Source organism: Hyla sarda, chromosome 7, assembly GCF_029499605.1.
Source record: "Hyla sarda isolate aHylSar1 chromosome 7, aHylSar1.hap1, whole genome shotgun sequence".
Lineage (NCBI taxonomy): Eukaryota > Metazoa > Chordata > Amphibia > Anura > Hylidae > Hyla > Hyla sarda.
The window spans coordinates 197,352,993-197,365,853 of NC_079195.1; the positions used below are offsets into that span (position 1 = coordinate 197,352,993).

At 44.5% G+C, this 12,861-nt stretch overlaps 1 protein-coding gene across 7 annotated transcripts in view; it reads left to right on the forward strand.

Annotated features, from left to right (window-relative positions):
- The window catches only part of SERPINC1 (serpin family C member 1), a 53,944-nt gene that overhangs the window by 20,523 nt on the left and 20,560 nt on the right, over positions 1-12,861 (forward strand). For 3 of the 7 annotated variants that reach the window (XM_056532049.1, XM_056532047.1, XM_056532046.1), the window contains exon 2: positions 6,574-6,959. In XM_056532049.1, the coding sequence (XP_056388024.1) occupies positions 6,576-6,959 (384 nt within the window). In that variant the 5' untranslated portion in view covers positions 6,574-6,575. Of the gene's footprint in view, positions 1-1,007; positions 1,019-3,634; positions 3,876-4,374; positions 4,747-6,573; positions 6,960-12,861 lie in introns of those variants that run through there. The other 4 variants (XM_056532050.1, XM_056532051.1, XM_056532045.1 and 1 more) reach the window with 4 other exon arrangements.

Here is a 12,861-nt window from a genome sequence, read left to right on the forward strand (position 1 = left end):
GAAAATTTTGTGCTCCATGGAAGTGTGATACTCCCTGAAGCAGCCTATGCAGAGGCCTGGATTATCTGGGCAAGTGTCACATTGATACGTGGTGTCCTTCCGTCTCCCCCTCCTGTTACACTCTCTGCATTTTTTCTGGGATCGTCCCATCTTTCCAGTGGGGGGGATCACACCTGGAAAGTGCTGGCCAGTGACGATCCTGGCGCCTATAACTCCAGACCCTTGGGAAGTCCGGCCTGATCTTTCCCGGTCAGCAAAGATCAGGAACCTTAGGACTTCTTCTTGGTACTGGAGGAATGTCCCTGTGTTGCCAGCGTACTGGGATAGTACAAAAGTGTTGTACATGGCAACCTGTACCAAGTAGATCGCAACTTTTTTGTACCATGCCCGTGTTTTCCGCATGGCGTTATATGGCTTGAGGACTTGATCTGAGAGATCACTCCCCCCATATACCGATTGTAGTCCAGAATACAATCGGGTTTGAGGACCGGTCCCACGGTACCCCGCACAGGGACAGGGGTGCTGCCGTTCCCATGAATAGTGGTGAGTATAAGGACATCCCCCTTATCCTTATACTTCACCAACAACAGGTTATCATGAGTCAGGGCACGGGACTCACCCTTGGGGATAGGCGTCTTAACAAAATTTAGAGGGAGGTCTCTCTGGTTCTTCCGCACGGTCCCACAAGCGGACATGGATCTGGCGGAAAGGGATTTGAACAGAGGGATACTGGTATAAAAGTTATCCACATATATGTGGAAACCCTTATCCAGCAATGGGTGCATAAGGTCCCAAACGATTTTCCCGCTAACACCCAGAGTGGGGGGACATTCTGGGGGTTCAATACGGGAATCTCGTCCCTCATATACTCTAAACTTGCAAGTGTACCCGGAGGTACTCTCACAAAGTTTATAGAGCTTCACGCCATATCACGCCCACTTCGAGGGAATATACTGACAGAAGATGAGTCTCCCCTTAAGACTGATGAGAGACTCATCTACTGAGAGGTCCCTGAGCGGTACGTAGGCCTCTAAAAATTTGGAAGTATGTAGTGTGTGGTGCTTGGTGTAACTGTAACAGAAAAAAAAAAAAAGTGGTGGCACACGCAGCACCCTGAACCCCTAATAGGGCCCGGGGTCACATGGATTAGGGGACGGCGGACCCTTGGGGACCTATTTTTTTTTACTTTTACTTTCACTTTTGTTTTACCCTACCTTTCCCTGCAACAAGCTGACCCTGATCTAGGGGCTCTTCTTCTTTCTGAGGGGGCTCCGGCACTCCGAGGGGGGATCCCGGTCCTCTTCACACAGCTCTGCCCGCTGACTGAACTCAGCGAGCGGCCAAGCTGCGTGAGGGGACCGTTAACCCCTCCTCTGCTGCACTGCTATTGGCCGACGATCGCCGGCCAATAGCAGCGTTACTCGGGCGGTGACAGTATTGTCACCGCTCCCCAGCAACTGGAGGTGATTGGCGGTGTATCGTACACCGCTGATCACCTTCCTTTTCCGGGTCATCTGGTTACCAGGAGTCGCCGCAGATCGCCGACATGCGGGGGTGCCAGGACCCCCCTCGGCATTTGCACAGCATGCCTACTGAACGATATCAGTAGGCATGCCGTTCCGATCTCTGCCCGGCGAGCGGCGGAGACCGGAAAACGCCAGGGCGTATGGGTCCTTAAGGCCCAGGGTGTGAGGGCGTATCCATATGCCCTGGGTCCTTAAGAGGTTAAGAAGGATCTGCGCTTGTCTTGGGGCTAAATGACTATGTTGTGAGATTATCATAATACTGTGGCTAGCTGTTTGTGAACTGGTATTTCCTGTTTGACTTTTCTTTTTTTGACTACAAATCCCACAATTCCATCTTCCTCACCTCCCACACATCAGCCACCCCACCCATTGAAACATAAATGAGCTGCATCCATTCTAAGACCTGTGGTTTTCAATCAGGGTGCCTTCAGCTGTTGCAGATTGATCTCTCACCCACCAAGCGATCCCTCCACCCATTGAAGCAGACAGGCTCCCTGTCATCAGCTGACTAGTGAGTCAGGTCTCGGCCGCACTGCAACCTGGGAAAAATCTGAGACAACAGTCATTTTGTATGCTGTTAAAAATAAATATTGGAGTGAAAATCACAGAAGAATTGCAAGAAAACCGTCTCACACAGGTACAGACACTATATTATGAACTACACTAACTTTACAGCCCCTGTAGCATAGTCAAATAAAATAAAAATAAAAATCCTGGAATACCCCTTTAAAGCTGTCGGAAATCACTGCTCCTAAATTCTTCTCTTCTGAAGTCTTAGCAAACACAGAATTTACGATACTTTACTAAGAGGCTTCTCTCTATTCTTTTACTTTGAAAACAATGAACTGCAGTTTTCATTGTTTAGTCCCCTTACCTAGTAAAGCTACCGTAAATAATTTTCCATATTTCAGACACCTCTAGGAAAATCTACCCTAATGTACACTTATCTATATCTATAATTTAGCCAACTGCAAATCCACTGCACTATCCAGGGATTAAAGGGGTACTCCGTCCTTAGACATCTTATCCCCTATCCAAAGGAGAGGGGATTAGATGTCTGATCGCGGAGGTTCCACCGCTTGGACCCCCTGCGGTCTCAATGCAGCAACGCTGGGTTTCAAAAACAGACGTGACGCCCCCTCCCATAGACATGAATGGAGGGGGCATGGCGTGACACCATTATTTTTATTACTATAGATCATCTCAGGCTTAGTTGTCTAAACATACTCATTTTCCAAAATATTCTTGAGTGTTATTGGTAAAACCCTACAGTTCCAGCATTCACTCCACATTATGTGAGAAATTATGATATTCTACCCAATATGGACAATGTTTCATAGAAATCTGTTTTCATGCCTGTGAGGCTAAGGGCACATTTAGGCCGGAGCTCTGTCCGGGAAGCTCCATCGCAGACTCTGTTTTCTATTGCTTATTAATGACCATGGGGGAGATTTATCAAAACCTGTGCAGAGGAAGAGTGGTGCAGTTGCCCATAGCAACCAATCAGATTGCTTCTTTCATTTTCCACAGGCCTCTTTAGAGGCCTGTGGAAAATGAAAGAAGCGATCTGATTGGTTGCTATGGGCAACTGCACCACTCTTCCTCTGCACAGGTTTTGATAAATCTCACCCCATATGATTTTGCAAATTGTGCAGCCATAGTAGGAGATTGATCAAAACCTGTATAAAAGGTAGAGTGGTGCAATTGTCCACAGCAACCAATCGGATTGCTTCTTTCATTTCCCAGAGTCCTTTTTAAAAATGAAAGAAGCAATCTGGTTGCTATGGGCAACTGCACCACACTTTCTCACCACAGGTTTTGACAAATTTGCCATATAGAGTTTATTCATGATTTTGTAGGTAAACAGCAGTTTAAGGATGTGTTCCCACCTGGCGTATACACAGCGTATTTGCGGCAGCAGCGGGAAATACGCTGCATATTCCTCGTTCACTATACACACAGGGCTTTCCGGCGGCAGCCCTATGCGTGTAGTGAGTTTTAGAGGCGGGGCTGTGTGGCGGCGTGACTGTACCGCACGGCTCCGCCTCCAAAACTCACTGCACACATAGGGCTGCCGCCGGAAAGCCCTGTGTGTATAGTGAGCGAGGAATACGCAGAGTATTTCCCGCTGCTGCCTCAAATTTTGCGCAGCATGAAATACGCTTCGTATACACCAGGTGGGAACGCACCCTCAGTCATAAAACCACTACTCACTCACATGGCCACTAGTCTTCAGAAAACTGTGCCGAGCAGTATATCAGTGTGGTTTTCAATCATACATAGACACATCTTGGCTAGAGGGCTTCCACCACCTGAGACCATAAGGATGCCTACATACGATGGCCAAAGGTAACATGACGTTGTTGATAACACTGCGGTCTTTCCTTCAATATCATTTGGGTATTGACTACGCCCATAGGTGTGGTTTTGTCTGCATGTGAAGCCCAGGACCGGCTCTGCCTATAGGCAAAATAGGCAGCCGCCTAAAGCGCCCTCCTGAAGGGGGTGCCGCTCTGCCTCAGTGTGTCAGCAGAAAGGCGATTACATGAGGAGGGGGCTTGTTACAGTGTCACCCCAGTAGTAAGGAGATTACATGAGGAGGGTTTTTTTTTTTATAGTGTGTCGCCCCAGTAGTAATGTGGGGAGTGTTGAAAGGCGGGCCAATGGGTGGAGTCAAAAGGGCAGCAAAATTTGCTTTTGCCTAGGAAGGCAAAAATCCTTGCACCAGCCCTGGTGAAGTCACAGTGTGCTTCTGTCCTTGCTTCTGTCTTCAGAGAATTGTAACAGTATGCAATGTACATTTATTGAACTTGCACACACTGGGGGAGATTTATCAAAACCTGTGCAGAGGAAGAGTGGTGCAGTTGCCCATAGCAACCAATCAGATCGCTGCTTTCATTTTCCACAGGCTGCAGCACCCCAGACATCCGGTGCACGGAGCAAACTTCACTCCGTGCCGGATGACTGGCGATGTGTGAGCGGAGGCTCGTGACATCATGACCATGCTCCCTCAATACAAGTCTATGGGAGGGGGAGTGGGTGTATGCAAGGCTTATATCTCATTACTGGAGAGGAATGTGGAGATATAAATGATCCGGTAATGTTACAGGAATTTAGCACTATTTTTTTTCTACGCTAAACTCCCGTCCTTCTGGCCGGATTGCCGAATAGCGGAGTCCAACGGCAATGTGAACGAGGCCTTAATGGTTAATCTGACATGGTGAGTGCTGCAACAATTTTCTTCTTTTGGGACTTTTTTTCTTAATGTTTTATTTTACTATGTAGCATTTACAAAGGATCTACAAAAGATCTAGGATTCCGACCTAAGTCTGCACTTCTGCCTTTGTATCATTTATAAGGCACAGATGAGATGTCATGACTTAAAGGGGTTCTCTACTGGAAAACTTTTTTTTTTTTTTTTATCAACTGGTGCCAGAAAGTTAAACAGATTTGTAAGTTACTTCTATTTAAAAATCTTAATCCTTCTAGTACTTATCAGCTGCTATATTCTCCACAGGAAGTTCTTTTCTTTTCGAATCTCATTTGAATGCTCCCTGCTGACACCTCTGTCCATTTTAGGAACTGTCCAGAGAAGGATAGGTTTGAATGCTCCCTGCTGACACCACTGTCGATTTAAGGATCTGTCCAGAGCAGGATTGGTTTGCTATGGGGGTGTGCTCCTGCTCTAGACAGTCCTTAAAATGCAACTAAAACAGAAGGACAGCGCTCCGTAGTGTGATAACGTTGATAAAATATAAATTAAAAGACCAATAAAACTGGTGCTCACCAACGGTGGTTGTACTAGCCACGTACAACAATGGTAAAAAAGCATGATGAGATAAAACATGCGATACCCTGCAGCCGCTCCTGGCACAATAGACAGCAATCCAACAAACACCTCCTGCAAATTGTCAGGATCAAGCAAGGCGATGGAACTCTTCCAAGATTAAAAGGATTTATTACCCATAATGCAACGCGTTTCGCGGTATTCAGCTTCATCAGGCACTTGATGAAGCGGGAGACCGCGAAACGCGTTGCATTATGGCTAATAAATCCATTTAATCTTGAAAGAGTCCCAGCCCCTTGCTTGATCCTGGCGATTTGCTGGAGGCATTTGTTGGGTAGTTCCTACAATGGTCAGAGGTGTCAGCAGAAAGCACTGTGGTCAGACAGAAAGGAAATTCAAAAAGAAAAGAACTTCCTGTGGAGCATATATCAGCTGATAAGTACTGGAAGGATTAAGATTTTTAAGTAGAAGTAATTTACAAATCTGTTTAACGTGCTGGCACCAGTTATTTAAAAAAAATGTTTTTAGAGTACCCCTTTAAAACATCTCACTGCACCTTCTATTTAATAAAAATAGATTTAAAGTAACCAATAGAGTAGGGAGTAACTTACTGGAGAGCAGTGGTCTCAAACTGTGGCCCTCCGGATGTTGCAAAACTTCAACTCCCAGCATGCCCGGACAGCCGCTGGCTGTCCGGGCATGCTGGGAGTTGAAGTTTTGCAACATCCGGAGGGCCACAGTTTGAGACCACTGCTGTGGAGATATGATTGGAAATTCTAGATGCATCCACCTGAATCCTAACAGCAAAGAACACATTATGAATTTCTTGGTTCCAATTAGAGATGAGCGAACTTACAGTAAATTTGATTCGTCACAAACTTCTCGGCTCGGCAGTTGATGACTTTTCCTGCATACATTTTTTCAGCTTTCAGGTGCTCCCGTGGACTGGAAAAGTTGGATACAGTCCTAGGAGACTCTTTCCTAGGACTGTATCCACCTTTTCCAGCCCACCGGAGCACCTGAAATCTGAACCAATTTATGCAGGAAAAGTCAGCAACCGCCGAGCCGAGAAGTTCGTGACGAATCGAATTTACAGTAAGTTCACTCATCTCTAGTCCCAATGGTCAAAATGTCAATTATGTTGGCGCTGCAGGAACACACACGGCCACGTTCTCCCACAGACTATTAATGATTGGTGAGATTGCATATTCTCAATAAAGTTTTAATGTTTAAAGTTTTTTCTTCTCCCATCTATTGTAGGTATGACTCTCCTCCCAGTAATACTCTTAAGCCTTTTGGGCTTGGTTTCATCCCAAGCCCATTATCCAGACATTTGCATTGCTAAACCCAAAGACATACCTCTGAACCCCATGTGCATCTATCGGAAAGAAGTGGTAGAAGTGGAAGAACAACAGGCAAAGGAGGCTACTCCTGAGAAGATCCCCGAGAAGATCCCAGAGAACACCAATCCTAGGGTCTGGGAACTCTCCAAGGCAAATTCTAGGTTTGCTATGGACATCTTCAAAATTGTAGCCGACTCCAAGACAAATGCAGACAACGTCTTTATGTCACCACTCAGCATCTCCCAGGCATTCACCATGGCGAAGCTTGGGGCTTGTGATAACACTTTGAAACAGCTTATGGAGGTGAGTACCAAAAAAATTACCATATGTAACTGAACTGTAGGACAGCACAATTATAGGGGTACTCCGCTGGAAAAAGTTTTTTTCTTTTTAAATCAACTGGTGCCAGAAAGTTAAACAGATTTGTAAATAACTTCTATTTAAAAATCTTAATCGTTCCAGTACTTATCAGCTGCTGTATACTATTTCTATTTTTTTATTTCTTTCCTGTTTGTCCACAGTGCTCTCTGCTGTCACCTCTGTACATGTCAGGAACTGTCCAGCACAGGAGAGGTTTACTATGGGGATTTACTCCTACTCTGGACAGTTCCTAAAATGAACAGAGGTGTCAGCAGAGAGCACTGTGGTCAGACAGAAAGGAAATTCAAAAAGAAAAGAACTTCCTGTGGCGCATACAGCAGCTGATAAGTACTGGAAGGATACGGTTTTTAAATAGAAGTGATTTACAACTCTGTTTAACTTTCTGGCACCAGTTGATTTAACTTTTTTTTTTTTTACAGCGGAGCACACCTTTAATGTCTATATATTTTTTTTCAATGTTGTTACAATCTTTTATAAAAACCTCTTTGGAGCGGCCACATTGGAGGCAAACACATGCTTCTTGTATTATTTGAATAGAACAGTGTTTCCCAACAAGTGTGCATCCAGAACTACAATTCCAAAACTTTTTCCATTTAAGAATTATGGAAGCCACTGTGCTCAGAAATTTCTTTGCCTCCTTCTCTATATCTGTGCCTCCACATTATCCAGTCTCTGAGCTCTATAGGCAGTTATTTCCCCCTCATATCTTGGTTTTGCTCTGACATGCATAGTCAGCATTAGTGTTGAGCGGCATAGGCCATATTCGAATTCGCGAATATTCGCGAATATATGGACGAATATTCGTCATATTCGCAAATATTCGCATATTTGTAATGTTCTCGTTATATTTTCGCATATGCGAATATTCGCGTGTGCGAAAATTCACATATGCGGAAATTTGCATATACAAAAATTAACATAAGCGAAAATTCGCACACCAGTCTCACACAGAGTAGTATTAGAGCCTTCTTACACCACACAAGCTGGAAGCAGAGAGGGATGATCACTGTGATGTGTACTGTGAAAAAAAACGAATATTCGTAATTACCAATATATAGTGCTATATTCGCGAATAAAATTCGAATTGCGAATATTCGCGAGCAACACTAGTCAGCATGGGAAACCGTATATTGACAGTTCCCTGTCTTCCTAACCAACAGGACAAGTGGGATGTTTCTGCCACTGTGAAGCTAGCAGGATGGTGGAATTTTTAATTCCGTCCAAGTAGTTAAATTAAATGACACCCCCTTTATAAGGCCTCCTCCCAAAGGCCATGTTGCTTTTTTTCTGTCCTGTGCTGGACAGCAGGACGGTGGAGGCTCTTATATTTTTCAAGAGCCTGCATGGAATACTTTTTTCTCCCTTCTCTAAGGGATTTTTTTCTTACTTTTTTTTTACATTTGCAGCCCTTTCTGCTGCTCTGCGGCATCTGCTCGGGGTTTCCTGCATCCTTGCTGTGGCTTTCACGGCTCCGGAGCTCCGCGATACCGGAAGTACGTCATTTGACGACTTCCCTTTTCAGCACCATTAGTTTGTTTTTTTTCTTGCGGGCGATTCCGCCCCTTGGCTCCCCGTCTCTTCTGGCGTCCGATCTGGGTTCCGGGTTTGGAAGTACATCATTTGATGACTTCTGGTCCGGCGGTTTTCTATCTGTGTTTTTCTATCTGTGTTGAACTTAATTTCAGTATTGGGCAATACTTTTTGGCTTCTCCTTTGCCATGGGAACTGGGGAACATTATAAAATCTATATTTTATTAATTATTTTTTTCCTTGCTCTGCATGTTATGCCACTTCCTGGGGCGGGGCCTATTTCAAAATTGGCACCCTTTCCCCTATATAAGGCAGCTCTGGTCTCTGTTAGACCCTGCTGTACCTGTTGTACCAGCTGTGTGTTGTGACTGTTTTGCAGGGCATTATCTTCTTCTAGGTAGTTTTCTTCTTGTTGCGCTGCAACAAAACTCTTTTTTTTTATTATTATTTTCTAATCTATTTTTTCCATTCCAGAATAATGTCTACTCCGCCTTTGGGCGCTCCATATTTTGGAGTACACATGACTGCCTCCAAGAGATGCCATCATACTTGTGCTGATTGCGATACTCTGCTACCTGATGCCTATGAATATAATTGGTATCCTGGGTGTCATCCACCTTCTAATCTTGCTGAGCCTATGGTCCAAGATATGTTCATCTGGATGAAGGAATTAATGGGGAATTCAATTAGTGAGATCAAGAATTCCCTTTCTACAAAAAGGCCAGGAACTTCTTCTAGTCCTGCCCCTATGGTTGAGGATTCCGTCATGTCTGTTGGAGATCAGTCTGAACATTCCTTTGAGGAAATAACGCAAAGACTACTTAGATCCATCCAATCATGTGATCAGGATGTTGATCAGGGGGAAGCCTCAACATCCACCTCTAAAGGACCCTGAGTTTTGTGGATGACACTTAAAAAATTGATGGGTGCTGAGAGGAAACATCCGGACAAACCCGCGGTTCTTACCAGAAGGTTCAAGCTGATGTAGCTGCTGTCTGAAACTGAGTTGGATTCCTGGGTCCCACTTCTGAAAGTTGATATGGCTGTCACTAAACAATCTAAAAGAGTCTTAGTACCTGCCGGCGATGGCAGCAACCTCCAGGATCCCCTGGATAGAAAAGTGGACTCTCTTTTAAGACGCAATTATTCTGCGGCTTCTGCCTCTGTAGTAGTGTTGCTCGCGAATATTCGCAATTCGAATATTATTCGCGAATATCGCATATTCGCGAATTTGCGAATATCGCGAATATAGCGCTATATATTCGTAATTACGAATATTGGTTTTTTTTGTTTGTTTTTTTGTTCACAGTACACATCACAGTGATCATCCCTCTCTGCTTCCAGCTTGTGTGATGTAAAGAAGGCTCTAATACTACTGTGTGAGATTGGCATGCAAAAATTCGCATATGCGAAAATTAGCAAATGCTAATTTTCGCATACGCAAATTTTCGCATACGCGAATTTTCGCGTATGCTAATTTTGTATATGTTAATTTTCGCATATGTTAATTTTTGCACACGCGAATGTTCACATTTGCGAAAATAAAACGAGAATATTACGAATATGCGAATATTCGCGAATATATGGCAAATATTCGTCCATATATTCGCGAATATTCGCGAATTCGAATATGGCCTATGCCGCTCAACACTACTCTGTAGCCGTGAGGTTGTAAAGTTTGTTAAGGAGTGTATTTTCCATATTCGGTCCGACATTGAGGGTAATGTCGCTAGGGAAGATATTGCTTCAAAATTCGTGGGATGCCTTACGAGCCTAGTCAGCTCTTTGGATCTGAACTTGATCGAATCATGGAAGGCTTTGCCGATAAAAAAGGGAAATGTTTACCTGTGCAAGCCTTTCGTGGTAGAGGGGGGAAGTACCAGGGCCCTTCCAGATCTCAAAAGTGCTAGTCCAATCAGAAACGTGGTAGTGGACGTGGCCATGGCAAAGACCGCAAAGCCGAGCTATGACTCTCCTCTAAGTTCCACTAACATTTCCCCTCTCCCTTTCCTTCTAGAAAGTCATTTAGAGAAGTTATCTACCAATACCCCTCGTTTAAAGGGGTACTCCGGTGAAAACCTTTTTTCTTTTAAATCAACTGGCTCCGGAAAGTTAAACAGATTTGTAAATTACTTCTATTAAAAAATCTTAATCCTTCCTGTACTTATTAGCTGCTGAATACTACAGAGGGAATTCTTTTCTTTTTGGAATACTCTCTGATGACATCACGAGCACAGTTCTCTTTGCTGACGTTATAATAATAATAATAATAATAAGTCTTTATTTATTGTTGTCCTTCGTGGGATTTGAACCCAAGGCCCCAGCGCTGCAAGCCAGCATTGCTAACCACTAAGCCACCATGCTGCCCTTAGCATACATCTGCTGTGCACGGTTGCTAAAATGGACCGAGATGTCAGCAGAGAGCACTGTGCTCGTGATGTCATCAGTGTTCCAAAAAGAAAGGAATTTTCTCTGTAGCATTCAGCAGCTAATAAGTACTGGAAGGATTAAGATTTTTTTATAGAAGTAATTTACAAATATGTTTAACTTTCTGGCACCAGTTGATTTAAAAGAAAAAAGGTTTTCACCAGAGTACCCCTTTAAGTTTATATCTAACAACTTGGATGCAAGAAATCCGGGATCCTTGGGTTCTAGATGTCATTCGGGGTACAAAATAGATTTAATTTCCCCTCCTCTAAGGAATTTTTTTTTAAACAAACTACTTCCTCAAAACAATCTATTCTAGAGGACTCTGTTCTCCAGTACATAGAAAAGCATGCGTTAGAAGATGTCCCCCCCCCCCCCCCCCCCCCCGATCAGAGGGGATCGGGAGTCTATTCCCCAATCTTTCCAAAACCATCGGGTGACTGGCGCATGATCATAGATCTTTGCTTCCTAAACCGTTTAATAAAGAAAAGGCGGTTCAGAATGGAAACCATTCAGTCAGTCTTCAGCATCCTGGACGCTCAAGATCTAATGGTCACCATCGACTTGAAGGATGCTTACCTTCATGTCCCTATTCATCCTGCTAACAAGAAGTTCTTGAGGGTTGCTGTCACCATAAAGGGTATGGTAAAGCATCTTCAGTTTGCTGTTTCGTCCTTCGGGATTACTTCCGCTCTCTACACCTTTACAAAGGTTGTGGCCCCGGTTGTAGCTGCTCTCAGAATAAAAGGTCTAGAGATCATTCCCTATCTAGACGACTGGCTTCTAAAAGCCGGTACTCTGGACGTTCTTCAGTCTCATCTTCAACTGGCTCTGGATTTTCTCCAGAGTTTAGGCTGGATTATAAATTGGGACAAGTCTAAAATCGTCCCTTCACCTCCAGGAAATTCCTGGGTTTTGTAATTAACTCTTCTCAGATGACCTTGTCTCTGACTCCAGAGAGAAGAGATCTGGTTACAAGTGCCACCGAGTTTTTGATGGTTCCTCGGAGGGTTTCCTTCAAAACCCTGATGAAGATATTGAGTCACATGTCAGTGTCTTGGGCCCTATGGCATCTCTGACCGCTTCAAGATCAGGTCTTGAGTGTCTGGAATCGCAACCCCAAAGGGTTGGACAAGAAGTGCTCTCTGTCTGCCGAAGTCCGTGCATCTCTCAGATGGTGGACGAATCTGACAGATGGGAAGTCCTTGATTCAACCTCATTGGATCACTTTGACCACGGATGCCTCCCTTCTAGGCTGGGGAGCCCATCTAGATGAGAATCCTGTACAGGGTACTTGGACTCCTCAGGAGAGACTTCTCTCTTCCAACATGAGAGAGTTGAAAGCAGTCCACCTAGCTCTCAACCACTTTGCACCCCTTATTCTAGGGAAAGCAATGAGTGTGTTCAGACAACACGACTGTGGTGTCTTACATCAACAGACAGGGAGGCACGAAGTCTCAAGTTCTCCTCAAGGAGACCAGACTAATTTTCTCTTGAGCAGAGACCAACCTAACCCACCTTTCAGCAGTCCATATCAAGGGAGATCTCAACATAGTTGCAGACCATCTAAGTCACAGCCTTCCAGTCCAAGGAGACTGGTCCCTGAACGAAGACATCTTCAAGAAGAAAACTCTACAGTGGGGTGTGCCAGAGATAGATCTCATGGCAACTTGTCTAAACGCCAAGGTGAGCAGGTTTTGCTCTCTTTACAAAGAGGAAATTCTGTGGTGATAGATGCTATATCCATTCCATGGAGGTTCAGGCTGGCCTACATAATCCCTCCACTTTCCATGAAACCAAAGGTATTGGTGAAAGTCAGGCAAGACCAGGCCTCAGTGATTGCCATCAAGCCATTCTGGCCGAAGAG